Here is a 22,291-nt window from a genome sequence, read left to right as displayed (position 1 = left end):
CATGGACTCCAATGTTCACAGCAGCACTATTTACAATAGCCAAGACATGGAAACAACCTAAATGTCCATCAACAGATGACTGGATAAAGAAGATGTAGTATATATATACAATGGAATATTATCAGCCGTAAAAAAGAATGAAACAATGCCTTTTGTAGCAACATGGATGGACCTAGAGATTATCATATTAAGTGAAGTAAGTCAGACAAAGACAAATATTATATGATGTTGCTTATATGTGGAATCTAAAAAAATAAATACAAATTTTATATACAAACCGGAAATAGGCTTATGGACATAGAAGACAAACTGTGGTTACCAGGGGAAAAAGGGAGTGGGACAGGATAGATAGGAGTTTGGGATTAATAGATGCACATTACCATATCTAAAATAGATAAACAACACAGACCTACTGTATAGCACAGGGAACTGTATTCAACTTCTTATAGTGAGCTGTAATGGAAAAGAATCTGAAAAAAATATGTGTCTGTATATATTAAAAAACCAAACCAAAACTGCATTTTTAGACCCAAGTTCATACCATTGCTCCAGTTTACTACATCAGGATGTTAAATGTTGAGGAGGAAAAGAGTAAAACAAACATAACGAAAGCCCCTACTGACAACTCGTAAATACTGACCTTACCTTCAGAGACAAGCCGTTTTCAAACAAAATGTTAAGTAAGCGAGAGATCTTCACCTACAAAGGAAAAATCCAGGCCTTCTGGGCTTGACCCATCTTTCTTCTAAACTACTCAAATACAGACACAAATGACTCTGTAGTTTTCCAAAAGGTTAGACCTGCTTAGTAATTTGAAAGACATCCATTCAGACTGCTTCCAAGCATAAATGCTCACAAGATACTCCCAGTAGTGTTTCCTGACCTAATCTCAAACATATCTGGAAGGATAGAATTTATAATCTCCCACTTGAATGTTGTAAATTCTCAACTAAAAAGTAATAGAAAGAATATTGGCTTTGATTTAAACTGAAAAATATGTTTCTTTATCAATAAAATGGAGCTTAAGAATTCATTTCTCTGAGGGTTATTTGCGAATATTGTCCAATATTCACAAACAAAGTAATAGTCAGAATGTAGTACAAAGTAGTTATTTAATAGGTATCATTCCCATTTACCTCCATTTTCACCAATCCACGCCCAATCCTTAATACTAAGGATAATTCTATTTGCTGTTCAACTTGACCCTTTTTCACTTTTCTAGAGAAACAAAGGAAAGCTAACCACTTAACTGTATGTCCTTGAATATTTTAAAGTAATTTTCCCAATTTTTTCTTTGGCTTAAGAGAATTTTTTTTCCAGTCATTTTAATAAGATCAGTTTACTAAATTTTGTAACTTTCAAATTTCTTGTTGTTTACTTCTTACCATTTCCGAGCTGTAGAATGAGTTGATAACTTTCTGGCCACTCTGTTTTATGACGGACTTAGTCATTTTTCCATTTGTTTCCACAGTTTGGGCACTTTCTCCTTGGCTCACTTCTTTCACTCGTTGTCTTCTTTAAATAGCATTTAGTAAAGAATTATGAACAAATTGGAAGGTTCTTTATATTTTAACTTATGTGGAAAACTTGTTCTAAATCAAAGAAACATATAAATTGAAGTAAACTCATGATAAATTTGTTATGCGAATGCTCTATCTGTAATTGCAATAGTTATTATGGACACTAAAAATTAAACTCACGATATAATCAAAACCATATTTCATTAACTTTAGGATGTACTTTTTTGCACATTTTAACAACTCTAAAACTGACATGCATATAATAATTGATAAACACTTCATGTGCAGGATTCTTTTCTTTTTCACTCGTACTAAAATAAGAGTGCATCTTAACAATTGGCATTTTAGATTTGGTGAATTATACTACAATTATTTTACAGAACGAAGTATAACATTTTATTTCCTGTGGTGGTAAGTAAATATATACTAAACATGAGACTGAAACTATTAGAAATAAGATTAAGTAGTTAATGGCCAGCTTTGTCTTTTCCATAAAAAAAGAAAAATTGTACTGCATTGAAATTGGTTACAAAATGATTATGTATATGTATATTCTTATTACATAATTTTTCACTAGTTCATTATAAAATTCTAATGCAGTTTTTCTTTATGAATGGCTACAGAATGGAGAGTCAAACTGTTGGATCTCTAATAATGCTTGTAGAATATCTAAGGTAACATTCAAGGTAAAATTATTATGATCCTGTATAAGATCATATAACTTATACTGGAAAGGGCAAGTCATTTACAAAGATAGTCAGAATTTTGCTCATTACCTGGATTTATCTCAAGACTCTCAGTAACTTTAAAGCCTAGATGAAGATTTATTCCCCTTTCTTACATTTGCTTTTTAAATCCTTTTAGTTTCATGGGGCCAGAGTCAGGCATTTTCATAAAGAGCACAACCTAATGTTTTGTGGAACAGAGAATTTAGGAGTGGCACTGATTATTTTCTGTTTTGATAAAAAATGTCCTGAAAAACAGATTAAAATATGGCATCATGCTTCATCTAGTTGATTTCATCTACTTTTCAAAATTTGATCTTTTTTTAAGCATCAACAGAATTGTTTAGCTCTGGAAGGTCTGAGGGCAGGTAATTCATGTATTTATAACTAAGCCATCCTCTCAGAGAGATTATTTAATTCTGCTTTCTCTCCTATATCTATCATTTAATTGTATATACCCTTGGTGCCTCATTTTTCCAATGATTTAAACATTTAATTTGCAATTAATGTGCACCCTAAATTCACCCTTGCAATGTCTAGGCTTGAGTAAGAATATTACTATATAGTCCCTTTGGACCAGTGAGTTGACAATTTCTGCACATTTTGTTAGCCACCCCCTCATGTCTTTTCTTACAGCACTAATAAATATACCGGCCTGAAACTCTCCCAGAGATTTTCATTTCACATCTATCCTTTTGCACACCCTTGTGTAGCACACCACTGTGGTCCAGATCTGGGAACTACTTAGCTTTCCCTAATGTAAGTAGTTTTGTGGTACATGTGATGAATGGTCCAGGTAAGAGCTAGAGCTGGATAATCCCAACACTATCATTGCTGAGAAAGCATGGTAGGACAGGGAGAAGTGTAAATAATATTCCTTATCTTGTGCCTTAATTGCATAAATGAAAAAGGAAATCTGAAATGAAAGAAAACATTAATACTTACAATTATGATTCTAATTAAGGTAGAGTTACATCACACATCATTCATCTAGCAAGACCATTTAATCATTACTTGGACACTGAAATGTCTAAATTTGTTTATTTTAGGGTAATAAGAGAACAGTTCAGATAAACAAAGAAATATGTATGTATATGTACATATGCTAGAATATATGTTCTATTACGTAGAATGGGAACTATTAACCAAGTTGCATATAACAGGAACAACTTGAGGTCAGGTTAATCTAATATTACTCTATTATAAGTGTTGATGTGGATAAATATTGCTGTGGAAAGAAGGTGGTCTTTACAGCCAGATGGACCTTAGATAAAATCTTAGTTTCCATGTTGACTTTTGGCAAGGTATCCTACCTCTCCAAGCTTTAACTTCCTTATTGTTAAAATTGGGACTACATATTGAATGTTATATTGTCAGTTCTGCTATAATGAAACATATGTTTTCATAAAAAATCAATGTGCTAGGGCCCAGAAATAAACTGATAGACCTACAATCAATTAATCTTTGGCAAAGGAGGCAAGAACATACAATGGAGAAAGGACAGTCTCTTCAGTAAGTGGTGTTGGGAAAGCTAGACAGCGGCATACAAATCAATGAAGTTAGAGCACTCCTTCACACCATATACAAAAATAAACTCAAAATGGCTTAAAGACTTAAATATAAGACATGACACCATAAAACTCCTTGAAGAGAACATAGGCAAAACATTCTTTGATATAAATTGTAGCAATGTTTTCCTAAGACAGTCTCCCAAGGCAAAAGAGATAAAAGCAAAAATAAACAAATGGGACCTAATCAGACTTACAAGCTTTTGCACAGCAAAGGAAACCATCAACAAAACAAAAAGACAACCTATGAACTGGGAGAGAATATTGGCAAATGATGAGATGGACAAGGGCCTAATTTCCAAAACAAACAGCTCATACAACTCAATAACAACAACAACAACAACAAATTGAAAAATGGGCAGAAGACATGGACATTTCTCTAAAGAAGACATCCAAATGGCCAATAGGCACATGAAAAGATGCTTGACATCACAAAATACTAGAGATATGCAAATCAAAACTACAATGAGGTATAACCTTGCACGGGTCAGAATGGCCATCATCAAAACGCCTACAAAAAATAAATGCTAGAGAGGGTGTGGAGGAAACCCTCCTACACTGTTGGTGGGAATGTAAATTGGTACAGCTGCTATGGGAAAAAGTATAGATGTTTCTTAAAAAACTAAAAATAGAGTTAACATATGATCTAGCAATATGGGCATATATCAAGAGAAAACTCTAACTCGAAAAAGTACATGCGCTTCACTTTAATGTTCACAGCAGCACTGTTTACAATAGACAAGACATGGAAGCAACCTAAGTGTCCACTGATAGATGAATGGATAAAGAAATTGTAGTATATATATATATACACAATGGAATATTTCTTAGCCATAAAAAGATGAAATAATGCCATTTGCAGCAATATGGATGGACCTAGAGATTATCATACTAAGTGAAGTTAAGTCAGATAGAGAAAAACAAATTTCATATGATATCATTTATGTATAGAATCTAAAAAATTGATACAAATGAACTTATTTACAAAACAGAAACAGGCTCACAGACATAGAAAACAAACGTATGGTTATCAAAGGGGAAGGAGAGGGGAAGGATAAATTAGGAGTTTGGGATTAATAGATACACACAACTATATATAAAATAGACAACAAAGACTTACTGTATAGTACACAGAACTATATTCAATATAATAATCTATAATGGAGAAGAATCTGAAATAAATATGTAACTGAATTATTTTGCTGTTTCAGGTGAAACTAACATAACATTGTAAGTCAACTATACTGCAATTAAAAAATTTTTAAAAAATCAATGTGCTAGGCAAAATCACAATAAAAACCATAGGGCTTTGGGGGAAAATAGGTTTGGGGTATAATACTACAAAACTTCATCAGTTACACATAAAAAAAAAAAGGAACCTAACAAAAATGGTAGCAGGGTTTTACACACGTGGTTAAGAAATACATAAATACTACAATAAGGTTGTATTTTATATTAAAAATACCTGAGGTTTACTGGTATAAGTGAGTATCAGGAGGGTTATGAGTTGTTGTGAAGTGATAGAGGAGAGTAATCTGAAATCAGAAGGAAAGTTGTAACATGAGAGGTAGATGGGTGTGTGCTGAAGTAGCTGGTAGGTGTTGGTGGTGTTTGTATGTTTCAGTTTCCTCCCCAGCTCAGTTCAGCGGGTTGCAGTTACTGCATTCATTTAGTGATTTCTGCAGACGAAAATGCCCAGAAGCATATTCTGCCCTTGTCTTTTTGACCTCACACACTGAAGCACTTGTTTCTCTTGGTCTGGTAGTCATCCTCCAAGATGGTCTGCAATGATCTCCATCTCCTGGTATTCACACATTTTTGTAGTCCACTTTCACACTGCAGCAAGGGTTAGTCTGGTTAACCAATAAAATACAGCAGAGTGATGATGGGTGTCACTTCTGAGATTAGCTTAGAAAAGACTGCAGCTTCTGTCTTGAGCTCTCCCTTTCTCCCATCATTAACTCTGTGGGAAGCCAGCAATATGTCTGGTGATACTCAGGCATCCTATGGAGAGGTACACATGATGAGGAACTGAGGTGTCCTGCCAACATCCACATGAGTGATGGTGGAATCCCCAGACTTTAGATGACTGCAGTCTCAGTTGACAGCTTGACTGCAACTTCATGAGACCCTAAGGCAGAGCCACCCAGATAACCCCTCTCAGAATCCTGACCTGCAGAAATTGTGAAATAATAAATGTTTGTTGTTTTAAGCTGCTAAGTTTTGTTACACAGTAATAGAGAATAAACTTGATTTCACTTATTTCCTATCTCACTGGCTGTTCTTTCTTAGTCTCCTTTATTGGTTCCTCCTCCTCTTTTAAGAAATCTCTAAATGTTGGGACTCTTTGATGTTTAGTTGTGGGTCATCTCTTGTCTTTCTATACCTGTCATCCTATGAGTTTAAGTATCCTCTTTGTAGTTTATCTCCAAGTCGGAACTCTCCTTTGAACTGCAGACCCACATATTTGACTTCATACCCTGCCTCTCTACTGGGATGTTGCACATACCTCTCAAACCTAACATATTAAAAATGGAATTCCTAATTTCCTTTCCTTCTCCCAACCTGTTCATTCTTTTCTTCCCTATCATTCTCATCAATCTTCCCAATTATCATAACAATATCAAAATCCAGTGAATCAAGGCCAAAACCTAAGTAGCAACACTATTTCCTCTTTCATTAAATCCCTAACCCAATCAATCGGCAAGTCCTGTCAATCCATTGCCAAAGTATATTTACAATTATTTACATTTTCCTTTTCCCACAACAATCATTGTTACCTCACCTAAGCTACTAACACAGCCTCCTAACTGGTCTCCCTACCCACCGTCAATCCATTTCTCAGAGACAGCAGCTTGAATGTTCTTTTTCAAATAGATCATGTCATACCTCTGATTACAATCTTTCAATAACTTTCCACTGCAGTTGGAATGAAACCTAAACCACTTATGTAGTTCGCAGGCTTTGCATGACCTGCACTTACCTCTTTGTCCTCACCTTGAAGTACCTTCCTCCTGATTCATTATGCTCACTACCCTTCTTTCTATTCCAGAAACATAAGATCTTTTCTGCTCCTGGGAGTTTGAACAGGTCAGTCTCTACCCAGAAATGTTCTTCCTCCTATTTTTTCTACTCTTTATCTTTTAGTTCTTCCCTTAAATCTCATCTTCTTATGAGGACTTTCCTGGTGAAGCACTCTCTCTAAAGGAAGTCTCCCGCTCTTATTTTCTGCCACCTCCTTATCAGAACCAGACTTTGTGTTCTGTTAACCTGTGTTCTGTGTCTTCCTCACTAGAGTGGCAGCCTCCTTGAGAGCAGTGTCAATGTTATCCTTTATCACTGCTCTGTCCCAAGTACCTGGCTCAGTACCTGAATACTGAACATACTTCATATGTTTTTGTTAAATGAATGAATGAATGAAAAAGTGGTGAAATCCTACCAATTCTTTAAAATTTTTCCCCATTGGCAGTCTTCCTATGAAGTTGTTTTTTGTTTGTTTGTTTCCTCTGTTTTGGGAGTTATACTCTATCTGCTAGATCTTGAATTCTAACCGAGAAGCAGCAATGATGTCTCATTCCTATGATATCTGGAATATTATGGGTACCTAATAAATCAGTGGTTCTCAGACTTTAATGTATGTGCCTGTCCTCACAGATTCTGCTTTAATAAGTGTGAAGGGGGTTCAGTAAGTGTGTGTAGTAGTTTATTTTTAAAATAAGCAACCCAGATTATTCTCATGAGATGAATCTTATATATTACACTTTGAGGAAAACCAGTACTGCTTGTCAATATCTGTGGTGGCTCCTTCTCTACATCAGGCTTAATTTTTAGTTCTTTCAAAATAAATAATGAGGCTGAAATGTCAACACCCCAAGAAATCTGGAGAGCAAAGGGTTACTGTCTCCCTCTCCCAATGTGGTATTTCACCACTTTTGGAAATCACCAAATTTTTTGAGCCCTTTCCCTATGTAGTTTAGCCCTTTGCTTGTGAGATAAATTGTTTTGTTTTGTTTCATAATTGTGTGGTAGAACTGAGAGCTTAGAGTTTTTAGGGGACAGGCACAGAGATATTTGTTTGCAATTGCAAAACCACTTTAAAAGAGGGAACTGCTCTGTTCTTTTATAACCTTTCTCAAGGAAGAAATGACTTTTGGTGACAAATCTAATCATAATTCTATCACCTCATTCTAAGTGCACTTTCCTCTCTACTCTTTAGTAGTTACATTAAATAACCAGCTGGCATAATTTTGGGGCAAAGAATTCTTATGAAAACTTCAAAAGTATTACATGTTCCATTTGTTGCAATAATCTTTGTGAAAAAGATGCACATTAATCTTAGTGGGACTTAGAAACAATGATTAACAGTCACATTTTGATATTTTAATTTTTTTTTCAAATTGGAAAGATGAATATTAAGGACCAATACCTTAATGAATAATTCTTGAATAAATAAGGTAAGTAATTTTAAACCTTGGGAGGGGAAAAAAATCCGTGCACATTCTTAGCAGGCAAAAGAGGATAGAGAGAGTGGGGAAAAAACCCAGTCAACTTGTGTTGACCAGTAGGATATGAAGTAGATTAGGTAAGGGGAACCATTTATTTCAATAGTACAGACATGGAAAAATGGCAGACCATTTGGGAAAATGTCCTCATAAATAGAAACTTCCTTTACTCAGAGACATGGAGTTCAGGGTTCTTTTTTATGAGCAATAGAAACCAACTCCGGATTAACTCACCCAGAAAAGAAATTTACTGAAAGACATCAGATAGCTCAAAGTATCAATGCATATTTTAGACAATTTTTTAAAACAAGGAATCAATGCAAAGCCTGGGGAAGAATGGGAACAGAGGAGGCTGCAGAAACAATAGCCAATGACCTGCACCCAAACAGTCTGCTTAGGGACTCTCTGTCGGCCTCATTTCCTCTCACTACTTCTCACTGCTTCTCACTACTATTGTTGGGTTTCCAGTGTCACTATTCTCAGTAAGTGGGAAGAGGAGGACTCCAAATCCCACCTCAACTTTAATTTCCCCAGACAAGAAAACAGTTCAGATGCTGTTCAGCCAAACAGTTCAGCCAAAACAGTTCGGATGTTGTTCAGACTAACAAAAAACAAACAAAACCAGCAGAATGAGGGAGTTTGCCTTAGTGGTGGAGCCTTCCAAATCCACTTCCATTCCTGTCTTCTTTGTCCTTTTCAGATATCAAGTCTTTTCCTCTGTTTCAATTATCTTAAACAAAACAAGCCAAAACCAAAAGTCTAAGGAGTTTTATAAACATATTTACAGTAAACTGTCAATAATCTATAAGTTAAAATTAGTTTACCAAGTTATTAGATGTAAAATATTTCAGTATTCCTTTTGAATGCCTTTATCTCATTAGTAAGGTTGGTCATTTGTTTACAATTTACATTTCTTCTTGGGACAATTTTCTATTTTAATCCAATGTCCTTTGGTTAAATGGGCACCTGATACTTCCCCTATGTTCTTTTGCACGTTATTTGTATTTTCAACAGGAAACAAAATTTTCCTTGCAAAGAATAGAACTGTAATGGTGGAATTTCAGATTTTGAAAGTAAAATAAGATAATACAGTAAAGTACATAAAACATGATCTAAATTCAAGATCCTTCCATTTTGGAGGTAGGTGAAAGCAAGTGTATATCAAATGGGACTAATTCAAGAGAAGTCTGGACTGCTTTTAATTTATTAAACTATTTGTTCCAATGTGTCTCCTTCTTTATTACCTCAGGCTATTTAAAAGCATAGCATACTGTGCTTATACCGCCTCAGACAGAAAGGTGACTTTGTTTTCAATACATTTGCTATAGAACTGCAGAGAAAGGCTTAAAATAGTATCCTAGCTTGCAAAGCACTCCTGTCAGATTTTGGTGTATTTTGAAAAACTGGTTAAGGGCTTTTAGCCCTGAGGAGTATCCCCCTCCCTCCCCTTAAGGGCAGAGTAGTAATAGTTATAATGAGCAATCAATGGTTACTTTTTATTTTCTTTTAATATAGTTTATCCATTCAACAAATATTTACTGAGCACCTGCTAAATGCTTGGGACTTATTAGTGCAACACATAAGCCAAAAATTACTGCTTTCACATGGTATGCTGACGGTGGTGGTGGTGGAATAAGGCGCAGGCTGGACTATAAGAGAAAACTGAGAATTCACCCCATGAAAATTGAGGTGTTTTTTTTTTTAGTTGAGCCGGTAAATTGGATTGTGAGAGAATGCCCTACAGCAGTGTTAAACTCACCACTTGGGCCCAATACCGGACTGCATTTAACTAACAGAAGACTGGTTGCTAATTACAGCTTTGAATTCTTTGAAGGCAGTTTACGTCCCTAAACATCAAAGTATAACGATTTCAGGCCTTAAGTTATTAAGCGAAGCTCAGATAAGTATTAATAGGAAATGTGCTATGGCTCTTATTTGAAATTCTATCCAAATCAAAGGTAGCTTGCCATAAATAGGCAACCTGATTTGTTTTTGGCAGATCAAATTGTGTTCTGGGCCGGCACCACCGTTCACTAAGCTTCGTGCTCTGCTTTATTTTTACGCTCATGCCAAGGTTCCCAGGTGCCTAAGTGGTTATGTTTTAGCAGCGTCGGAGGAAAAGCAGCATCCTCCGACGCAAACCGCCGAGACGGCCTAAGCCGCTTCGGAGTACTGCGGCGTCAACTCCGACAGGGGTACTAGAGTTGGTCTGACGCCACTCAGGAAAGGGACTTAGACTGTGACCATTTTTACTTTCTAAATGCGTATTTTCTGTTAAAGCAAAAGCCTCACTCCCTAGTTTCCCGTTGGCGTCGGAGAAGAAACTCAGCGCTTCCCGGCACAGGGAGACGCGGTATGCGAACAGTGCCGCCGCTTGCCTCCGCGACTTTTCCTCAGCGTGAGATCGTCTTTTTGTTTCTGACCTGGTCTGAGCTGGCCCCACAAGAAAAATGGACCAGACAAGCAAAAAGTGCTGGCGATAGAGAAATCGGGAGGTCCCCTCAATGCGAGGCAGAGACGCCAGCACATCACACCCTGTGGACAGACGACCTCTCGGCCTAGCAAAACACACCGCCCACTGTCTACCGCCACCCTGGCGGAGGCGGCTGCTAAAGGCCCGAAGGCGGGGCCGCCAGATCTTCGCGCGAGACCAGCCACGCGACTTCCCAGAAAGCCTCAGGCAATATCTTAATAGCGGCCAGGGAGCCGGTTAGGGGCGGAGAGGTGGGCGGGGCTTGCCCTGATATTTAGCGGCACTGGAGGCCACGCCCCAAATCGGAAGTGACGGAGGGGAGCTAGCGCGTCGAAGATACCTCTATGGTTTTCCTCCCGTGCTTGAGTCGGGAAATGGCCGCTGTATAGTTACAACGGAGATAAGTCCCGGGAACCGTGCTTCGGCCTGTCAGGTAGGCCTTACGTTGCACTCAGATGGCTCAAAGGGCAGTGAATGTCGAGGAGGAGCGAATATTGTTGAATCTTTTGTTGGTAGTTATGGGTTGGCGGCGACAGGAGAACCGGGAGACGTTGCGCCGTTATTTATGCGTTTCTTCGTCAGCTTCCCTCAGGTTTTCGAGGCACTACAGGCCGAAAAGGTGGGGGCTGGGGTGCGTAGCGAGAACGGTGCGCGCGCGCGCGGCTGCGAGCTTGGCTGGAGACCCACGGACCGCGCGGCCTTCCCCTGCGCCTGCGCACACCTCCCTCTTCAACCCTTCCCCCATTTCCTCGGCCTGGACCCCTGCGCGCGCCCGACCAAACGCTCGGTCCGCGCACGCGCGCTGCTTCCTCTCCCTTCCCCGCCTACGGCTCCCGAGGCGGCGGGAGGTGCAACTTGTGTTCGCTGCTCATTGGCTGGAATCACCAGCTTTCTTCCTGGCTTCTGGGGTTTTGGTAAAGTAACTGTGACCTGTAGCAAAGAGCATTGGGTAGGTTAACCCCTTTTCGCGTCGTATTTAAGTTACTTTTCCCAGGCTACAAGCTCTGTGTACGCCTTATTTTTGTTACCCTACTTTGTCTTAGGATCTTGTTCTGCTGTCTCGTAACTGATCCCGGCCTTCGGTGTTGTGGGGAAATTTTCATCGGGGTTGATCTAATCGGGTTCCCCTGGCAACTCTGTTTTGAAGCGAAAGTGCGCTCTTAACTCCGGGAGTTGGTGCCTAGTTACTGTTTCCTAGCTTGGCAGCGGTCTTGAGCCGATGGATCGAAGAATGGTTCTGCCACCCTCGGGCCTAAAGGGCAGTTCTCCAGTAGTACAAGCGAAGCCACGTCCTTTCCGCGAGTGATTCAGCCCAGCGTATAGGATCAGAAATGTCACAGCCGTGATTGGTACAGTTGGTGGTATGAATGGGTGAGAGTGGTGAGTTGAGATTAGGGACTTGGCTTTCATTTTAAATCCATAATTGGCTTTGTTTACTTTTAAGATTTATCTCTTAAAATCAGAATTAGCAGCAGTACTGGCAACTACTTTTGCATACAAAACTTTAAAAAAACATTTTAGAATTGAAAAAAGTTATGACTAAAGTTGGAGGCAAATACGATAAAAAAAATAATGTAAAGAGATTTGCTACTTGGGACTTGTATCTTTGTCCAGGAACTCCTTTTACTTTTTTTTGGTATTAAAAAGCAAAACAAAATTTCTTTATAAGAATTCTCATTCCAATTGGACTGTCTTGGGATTGTTAGGCTGCTGTTTGGACAATAAAGAACTACATAGGAGAAACCGCTACCAATTTATTTACCCTTTTATGTGGTCCTAGCCAATTTGGGATAACTAATTGATGGGAAGGACTGTGTGTCTAAAGTAACTGATGGTGAACAACTTAAAGCCTATGTAATGATGGCGTTAGCATCTTGTTTTGAGAATACCCTACTTTCGTTGTTATATTGTGGTAAACACCGGAATCCGCCTAGATTCAGATAATTTAAATGGTGGCAAAGCAAATTGGCGAGATCTGAGTCTTGATTTGGAAGAACAATCGTATTTTAAGACTTGAAGACAGGGGTGTTAAAAGCTTCGTACTTTGTAGGCTCAGGTCTTGTTGAGTTTTTATACGTTGAGTTTTACATGACTGTGGTCAGCTAGCTGTACTAGCTATGTGATGAGACTTGTAGAAATGGAGAAATTCTTTTCAGTTGTACGTAGAGCTTTGGATTGGGAGTTTCCAGAAGCTGCGTTCAAAATCATTGAACACTAGCTGAATTCTGTGTAATTTGCAGTGATTTATTAAATTACAGAAGTAGATAAGGGACTCAAGAAGTCCAGTTTTTCTCTAGGTACTAAGTGTAAATGTTTAGGTTATAGTTGTAGGTTATGAATTTGTTCATTTTTGAGCTGCAGCTTCTTAAACAATGGCCATTATTGTTATCTCAGAGTCTTAAGCATTTAATATTTTATTTGTACCCCAGGACTGGGGGGAAAAACCCAATCTACAGACATTAATGTGATAATATTACAGACCTGCATTTGTGTATTATTTTGGAATTCTCAAAACTTTTAATTTTTACTTGAGCTAGTATTTCTCCACCTACTAGGTGGAGGCTAAAAGTTAGAATACTTTTTAAGGCCGCATGAAGCAGGAAGAGGCACAGCCTGTCTAGAATGCAGCTATTCTTTTTGTCAGTTCTGTGCGTCTTTTTTTTTTTTTAACAGGATGACAAGGAGCTAGATACAACTAAAAATTTGACTAAACCTTTTTTAAAGCCTTTATTTAGAGAAATTTTCAAGCACAGAACTAACGAGAATAATGCACTCTGTTATCTTCTAGGTTTAATCATTAATCAACATTTACCAATTTTAATATTATTTGCTTTTTTGTGGAGTGTTCTAGAGCAAAATTCCAGTCATTTTATTAAGCATTTCTTGAAAGACTTTTTTATAATGCTGATTAATGCCATATCAAAATTATTAAACTTACAAGATTCATTCAAAGCTGAATTACTAGATGAACTGCAGGAAAGACTCGTGGACCAGATTTACCAATAATGATAGCTAATGTTTGAGTACATACCATGTGCCAGACCTTAAGCTATTTACATTCATTAGTTTAGTTCATTTAATCTTAAACCTATATGTAAGTGCTTTTATTACCCTTATATTTTACCTGTTGAAACTGAACCTGAAAGAGATGAAGGTAATTTGTCCATGTCAACTAGTTAACAGTCAAGCCAGGATTTTGAACCTAGTCTATTGGAGTAATAGTCATGGAATAAGTTTAGGATTATTAAAGATGTGAATAGCAATAACTTGTTTACAGTTATCTGGAGCTCAAATTCCCCAAAATATGCTAAAATTAAGACTTGGCTCAACTGTGCTTGGTAGGGTAACCTAAAGAATCTACTTTAGGGGGCTTCATCTTGTATATTTTATTGAACCCGGTTGTCCTTGCTCTTTTCATCACTTGTGTTCTAGTTGAACATTATGTTATTCCATAAATGATAGGCTCTGTTATTTAAGAACTTTTTTTTTTTAAATAAAGACATTTATCTTCTTGTATTCCTCACTGGTTGGTGAATCAGTTGGATAAAGATGCATGAAGCAATTTATTCCCTATCTCTTTATACAGTCTGTTTATAATCTTGGTTGTAATAAAGGGAAGATTGATTTCTCATTTTGAATTGCATATATAGGTTATGGCCACATCAGGCATTTATCATGGTATTGGAGAAGAGAGCACAGGAGTTGGGATCAGGAGATCTTGGTCAAATTGTGGGTTAACTCTTTACCCTCTATGACCATGGGCAACCTAAAAGGGCAAACAAATCTTTCGGTTTTCTCCTCTAAACATGCAAGTCTCCCAGATGCTTGAGTCCAAAACTTAGAATTTCGGGGCACTATTGATTTGTCTTTTTTTCTTACTTCCTGTGCTCCACACCACTAACAATTAATGAGCAAGTACTGTTGACTGTGTACTTCCAAACAGATTCTGAATTTGCCTCTTTTTCCATCTTTATTGCTACTACCTTATCCAGCCAACCGTTAACATTGAATTTCAGCCTTCTAATTTGTCTCCCTGTTGGTCTCTCCATGTTCATGCTCGCTCTACACAGCACCTGTCTTAAAATGTAAATATGTTGTGACTACAGATCAGACCTTCCAGGGCCTTCTAATTGCAGTTAGAATAAAATCTAGACTCTTTACTCTGGCCTACTTAATAGATGCGGTTTGATTTGGTTCATTCCTGTGTCATACGCTCTCCCTGATCACAGTGCCTCAACCTTCTCACTGGTCTTTTTGTCCTGAATTTGCTACATTTATGTTCTTTGCCTGGAATGCTTTTCTTTCCATGGATCTTTGCAGTGTTCCTCATTTCTAGCTTAAATATTATCTCTGTAAAGAGGGCCAAGGACCCACTTTAGTCTTCCCTTCCATCTCTTAACACATCACCTTGTGTTTTTTTGTTTTCTCTCTTCCCCTAGCTTGTACATAAGCTCCAGGAGAGTAGGGAACTTAATGTCTCACTTAAAATGCTGTATTTTCAATACTAGAATAATAGTGCCTGGAATGTGTTGGTACCTTATAAATTGGTATGAATTCTGAAAGTTTAGAGTTCTCTTCATTTGAAAAATGGGGTTAAATATGTGGCTCATGAGATTAGGAGGATTAAATGAGGTGATTTTATTTAAAGTCACCTAGCACAGTTCTTGGCACATGGTTGGTGTTTATTTAGATGTTTAAATCATAATGATTTGTTAATATCTGTTCCTCTAGTTTCTTTGGAGGGCAGGAACTTTTACATAGTCATGTGTCCCATAACACTTAGCACAGTGCTTTATACATACTTATATATACATGTTTTTGCTACTTTTTACTTTGATAAATTTCCCTTAATTACTACGTTCCTATTCATCCTTCCAATCTTGAACCTCAAATCTCTTAATCTCAGCTGTAGGGCCATGGGTATTGAGGGGACATGGTCTTGATTCACTAGTTTAATCTTATTTCTTCTACTTTGTATTTCCATTTTTAATTACTTTTTTTCATTGAATCAATAACTTGGTAAGATTCATAGATTTTCATGTTAAGCTGGTTTGTGAATTCTTTGAGTATAGGCATGTTTCAGTTTTGTATTGTTTAGTTTCTGCTCCACTAGTATTTTTTTTGACTGTCTTTTGTACATAATTGATAATCACTGAATGTTATTCATGAGGCTAAGCTTTTCAGTAAATACTGAAACAGCTTAATACTTTTTGCAAAATTTAAACTTATTTGCATAGTAATGGTAAATTAGTTTAGGAAGAGCATTGGCTTCCAGTAGATACTTATTTCCCTTACTGGTGGTTCTTTTTTTGGAATGTCTATACAAGTATCAAAATGCTTTTAAGCCCAAAGCTTAAATTTACTGTCATGGCTGTTAAGTGAATTTTTAAAATCCGTTTCAAATGAAACTGTACTATATAAAAGGAAGTGGCCAGGAGAGAAAAAAAATAAAGGCATTAAAATAAACTCATACTTCAGATGAGGTATAAACTATAGCATTATGAATACTAACCATTGATACATGATATGTTGTGATGTACCAAAATGACATTATGCTAGCCACTTAAGAATTTTCTGAGATGACAGCATAACTTGTTTTTATTATAAAGCCCAAATTGCTAAAGTTAGAATTCAGGTATTTAAACTAAAAAGTAAAGGTGCTTTAGTTTCATAATGCACTGCTGCATTCTGATTAAAACAAAAAAAGTTTTAAGTTCCTTTAAGCTTTTATGATTAAAAATTTATTTCCCAAATCAGTGTCCTGTTCTCTGAAATCATCAGTGCCTTCATTAAGTTTGTTGCAGTGCTGAGTATGATGCACTGTAAACAGTGGATATTTAATTTACCATAATTCAAACTTTTCTTTTTTTTGCTAGGAATTTGAATTTAGAGTTTAATTTCTCAGAACATTCTCTCCAGGAAGAATTTTACAGTATCTCAAGGACTTCACTTGACTGCTTGATCCTGCTTAAACTCAAGGTAAATAGCATTCATTTTTCTAGTTTTCAGTTTTGGCTTATTTGAGAAAGTGTGGCTACTGAACTCATGATTTAGACAGGTTAAAAGTGGTGTGGTCTGAAGCTTTTGTTTTATATTGGTGGCTAGTAAGCAGTAAGGCAGATTTTAAAAATTAGTTTCAGGAAAAAATTCTCTTTATCTCTTCTGGTAATAGGTTGTGTGTTTGCTTCTACTTCTATAAACACATCTACTTAAAGACTCAGAACACACTAAGCTATTTAAAAATAGAACAAGACAAAATAACTCTGCTTATTTAACTCATCTTCCTTTATGCATCCAAGAGGAGTTCCATAACAACACTTTTCCCCGTTATGCGGCTGTTAAAGTAATTAAAGTTGATTGCTTATTATATGCTAAACATTGTATTAAGTATATTACATGTATCAACTCATTTAATCCTCACAGCTCTGAGGAAGGTACTGTCTTTATGTATTTCTTAACTTGGAATTAAGAGTAAGAGAAGACAAAGCTGGTATATGTCTCTTTGAAGCTATGTTTTATTCTGGAATAAATATTTGAAACCTCTTGAATCTGTCATTTATGGCTTTTTTGTAAGGAAGTATGTAGACATTGTTGCCTCTTCTATCAACTTGTTTCAGTACTTTTAAATACTATTTAATAATACTGAAGCTAGGTCAGTAGAATAATTGTGTCTTAAGACATGTTTGGTTATAGGAGAAATGGTTTAAATATATGCCAGTTGCAGGCTATTAGGAAAGTTTAGGGAGTTGATTTTTATGGCAACGGTTACTTATTTTGTATAGTAAGTAGAAATTTGGAAATAGTTGTAGCAGAAATAAAATTGGGAGGCATATATATATGTTTAGTTTTGTAAAGAGTATATTTTATAAAACTTACTGATTCCTGTACCTAGTGTCTGGTTATATTGCATTAAATACTAGGTAGTGTTTAGAAGAGTTAAAGTACTGGTGCCCAAGGCTCTCTTTTTTCTTGTAGTTCCAATATTTCTTTCTTGCAGCAATCTCTCCAGTTTCTTCATCTTTTATCCTTTTTCATCTTCTCACCAGAAAGCTACAGGGTGAACTAGGCATTGTCACATAAGTCCATTTTATTCTGCAGTCATGACTATTGAAAGCAGAGCCATGGCTCCAGCTGTTCAGAGACTTAGTGACCTTTATTCTACTAGGAGACTATCCATCACCATTCCAAGCAGTATTGTATACATGGAGTGGTCAGTTTAGTCCTATTTCAAGGCCATAAAGCACTTATGATGACTGTCGGGTAGGTTTATTTTATTTTATTTTTTTTAGTATTATGCCACTTGTATTTTCTTTGTTTCAGGTTCCTTATCTGTAATACTCTGATACTTATCTTTTTTACAGGAGAGGTAGGCTTTTGTATTGGGCACGGAATAACATCTAACATACTGCTGCAGTCTGGTACTGCTTTTTCTGGCTTCTGCAGCTGCTGCTGTTTTAAATTGAGGCACATTGGTGGGGCAGTCCATAGAAAACTTCTGTTCTGTCTTCAGTATTACAGTGCCTGCCATGCAGGTGAAAATAGTTTTAGTCAGGGATAATTGACTGTCTTAGTACTCATTTGAAAATAACAGATGTGAATAATGTCCTTTGAGAAACTTATATCTTATAAAATCAATTTGTATGTAAATAAGTTAAATAGTAATGTAAAATTTCTTCACTTGTATTGCAATTTTAACCTTTTTTCTCTCTCATTTGACTAGGAGAAAAGAAATGGGTCGCTCCAATTCTAGATCACATTCTTCAAGATCAAAATCTAGATCACAGTCTAGTTCTCGATCAAGATCAAGATCACACTCTAGGAAGAAGAGATACAGGTGAATTACTGTGCTTTTAATTTATTCAATAACGGTAATTGTACCAACTAGCATTTAAGAAGTGGTCACACAGACACAGTGCTAAATTCATTACGGTATTTTATTCTCAGCCCTGTGAAATGGATCTGTTATCCTTATCTTAGAGTTAGTCCACTGGAGGTCTTGGAATGTATTTCCTGCAGATTCGTGGGGACAGCTGTAATGCTGAGATGAAGAGATAACTTGGATTTTGTATAAGAATTACACTGTTTCATAGTTTCTCATTTCTGACTTTGAGGTCTCAATAAGTCTCTTCTTTGTATAAAAATGATTAACTCCAGTTATCTTTCTTCAAATAGTAGTGCATACTTAACAAAGAAAACAAGCTGCAAATTGAAAATGAAAGTGACTAATCTCATTAAAAGTTAATACCAGTTTATTATTTTTTATATTATCCATGGCGTTACATACTCATTACACTGTCACTTGAAGTGCGTGCATAAATGTACTGTAATTTGTTAGTGTGTCCTATTGTTGGATGTCAATTTTTTCCCCAGTTTTCTGTGCCTTCATTCCTAAAGCCTTTATTTTCTCGATATTTACCTTAGAACTGAGTCTTTCTTCATTGAAAACAGTAAACTTTTACTTTTGTATAAATAAGGGCTTTTAAAAAATGTACATTTTTTGGCTTTGACAACTTACTTTCATGTTACATTTAACCAGAAGTATTTAGAATTGTAGGACAGAATAGTTCATTATTCTTGCATTGATATTTATTTCATTTTTAGTTCTAGGTCTCGTTCCAGGACATATTCAAGATCTCGTAGTAGAGATCGTATTTATTCTAGAGATTATCGCCGAGATTACAGAAATAATAGAGGAATGAGACGACCTTATGGGTACAGAGGAAGGGGTAGAGGGTATTACCAAGGAGGAGGAGGTAGATATCATCGAGGTGGATATAGACCTGTCTGGAATAGAAGACACTCCAGGAGTCCTAGACGAGGTCGTTCACGTTCCAGGAGTCCAAAAAGAAGATCCGTTTCTTCTCAAAGATCCCGAAGCAGATCTCGCCGGTCATATAGATCCTCTAGGTCTCCAAGATCATCATCTTCTCGTTCTTCGTCCCCGTATAGCAAATCTCCTGTCTCTAAAAGACGAGGGTCTCAGGAAAAACAAACCAAAAAAGCTGAAGGGGAGCCCCAAGAAGAGAGTCCTCTGAAAAGTAAATCGCAGGAGGAACCTAAAGATACATTTGAACATGACCCTTCTGAATCTGTGGATGAGTTTAATAAATCATCAGCCACGTCTGGTGATATTTGGCCTGGCCTTTCAGCTTATGATAATAGTCCCAGATCGCCCCATAGTCCTTCACCAATCGCTACACCACCTAGTCAGAGTTCATCTTGCTCTGATGCCCCCATGCTCAGTACAGTCCACTCTGCAAAAAACACCCCCTCTCAGCATTCACATTCCATTCAGCATAGTCCTGAAAGGTCTGGATCTGGTTCTGTTGGAAATGGATCTAGTAGATACAGTCCTTCACAGAATAGTCCAATTCATCACATCCCTTCACGAAGAAGCCCTGCAAAGACAATCACACCACAGAATGCTCCAAGAGATGAGGCTAGGGGACGTTCCTCATTTTATCCTGATAGTGGAGATCAGGAGACTGCAAAAACAGGAAAATTCTTAAAAAGGTAAGAACTGAAGTAGAGAATTTAGGTTATAATATTAATATTTCTGTGCTTTGAATTCAGTTGGGGTTTATAAGACTTAAAATTGCTTTGTGATGTGTATTTAGCTAGTTTTACTCATGATTTCTTTATAACTCCAAATTGTTTTTACTTACATCTAGTTATCTTTGGAAGTGAAGTGTTTTAAAAGAAGCTAATTCATACTCCTCCTTTTCATTTTACCCATTTTTGGTCAGTCCAGAATTAAGAATGTGAATGAGAAATGTAGTAGCATAAAGCATAACTAACTGTTAATGTGTGGTAAAAACAGTAAGAATTTACAGAGGTTAATTCTATAAGCGGTGAGACATTAGAAGCTTATTTTGTTCTCTTTACCATTATAACGTGACCTACGTAAATAATGCAGTTATATTACATGTTCTCATACGATATTATGAACATCCTAGCTGCCAATATTTAGTAAATCTGCCTGATCGTAGAAAAGATAAGTGGTATTTCTTACTAGCTCTAGTAACATTTCAGAGAGATACTTGGTTTAAATTCTAATTTTTCAAGTGTTGCTAAGAGTTGCCAGAAAACTTAATGAAAATGGGTTGCTAAGATAGTATGATTGATTTATAAATGGGGAAATAGAGCAAGCATGCTATTTGTGGTATGGAGCAGTATATCCTAAAACTAATTTTCTTATTAAACTAATATATAGTTTCTACTTAATATTACCAGAAATAATTTTCTATTGCAAAGTAGTTATGAAATATTTTGTGATTTATAGAAGATTATTATATATCTAATACTAACTACAGTGGTGTTTGTTCACATTTGTGAACTCTTATTTTTATATTAGTAGTTAAGTAAGTGAAATAGTCTGAAATTTTGAGTCTAAGTAGAATTTTAATAAGTAAGTGTATCATTTATTAGAGGTTCTTAGCCTCTGACATTAAACTGTGCTGTGTATTATAGAATCTCCGGAAATTTGGGGTTGGTAGTGCAAAATTGTGGACTATGACTAGAGCAGGTTTTTGAGAATGGCTTTACTTTTTTTTAAAACTTTAGGAAGTCTAATATGTAAATTTATTTAAAAACTCAGTACATAAGCTTTATGGGTGCTTTTAATGATTTTTAAAAGTAGAGTCTGAAAAAGTGCTTTTCAGTAGGGTTTTTTTCCTCTTATTACTGGTCCTGTGCTATTATTGGGCAACACATTTAAGAATGCAAGTGATCTGCAATGAATGCAATCCAGAGTTACCATCCTCTTCTTTGCTTATTCACAGGTTCACAGATGAAGAGTCTAGAGTATTCCTGCTTGATAGGGGTAATACCAGGGATAAAGAGGCTCCCAAGGAGAAAGGATCAGAGAAAGGGAGGGCAGAGGGAGAATGGGAAGATCAGGAAGCTTTAGATTACTTCAGTGATAAAGAGTCTGGAAAACAAAAGTTTAATGATTCAGAAGGGGATGACACAGAGGAGACAGAGGATTACAGACAGTTCAGGAAGTCAGTTCTTGCAGATCAGGGTAAAAATTTTGCTACTACATCTCACCGGAATACTGAGGAGGAAGGACCCAAGTACAAGTCCAAAGTTTCATTGAAAGGCAATAGAGAAAGTGATGGATTTAGAGAAGAAAAAAATTATAAACTTAAAGAGACTGGATATGTAGTGGAAAGGCCTAGTACTACAAAAGATAAGCACAAGGAAGACGACAAAAACTCTGAGAGAATAACAGTAAAGAAAGAAACTCAGTCACCTGAGCAGGTAAAGTCTGAAAAGCTCAAAGACCTCTTTGATTACAGTCCCCCTCTACACAAGAATCTGGATGCACGAGAAAAGTCTACCTTCAGAGAGGAGAGCCCACTTAGGATCAAAATGATAGCCAGTGATTCTCACCGTCCTGAAGTCAAACTCAAAATGGCACCGGTTCCTCTTGATGATTCTAACAGGTAATTCCACGTTGATACCCAATAAATAATCTGTGGGTGGTTCGTTAACATTCTAG

General features: G+C 36.8%; 1 protein-coding gene across 6 annotated transcripts in view; it reads left to right on the top strand.

Annotated features, from left to right (window-relative positions):
• The first annotated feature begins 11,089 nt into the window (after positions 1-11,089).
• BCLAF1 (BCL2 associated transcription factor 1) overlaps positions 11,090-22,291 on the top strand; it is a 28,133-nt gene continuing 16,931 nt past the window's right edge. For 4 of the 6 annotated variants that reach the window (XR_012075024.1, XR_001458581.3, XM_015235832.3 and 1 more), the window contains exons 1-5: positions 11,090-11,221; positions 16,665-16,767; positions 18,509-18,622; positions 19,390-20,301; positions 21,570-22,235. Coding sequence is in view for 4 of the 6 variants with exons in the window: in XM_015235832.3 (XP_015091318.1) it covers positions 18,519-18,622; positions 19,390-20,301; positions 21,570-22,235 (1,682 nt within the window). In the remaining 2 variants the exon portion in view is untranslated. The remainder of the gene's footprint in view (positions 11,222-16,664; positions 16,768-18,508; positions 18,623-19,389; positions 20,302-21,569; positions 22,236-22,291) is intronic. The other 2 variants (XM_072965906.1, XM_031680025.2) reach the window with 1 other exon arrangement.

This window comes from Vicugna pacos, chromosome 8 (assembly GCF_048564905.1).
Source record: "Vicugna pacos chromosome 8, VicPac4, whole genome shotgun sequence".
Classification (NCBI taxonomy): domain Eukaryota; kingdom Metazoa; phylum Chordata; class Mammalia; order Artiodactyla; family Camelidae; genus Vicugna; species Vicugna pacos.
The sequence above is the reverse complement of the archived record's forward strand: the minus strand, read 5'-3'. Positions and strand labels throughout refer to the sequence as shown.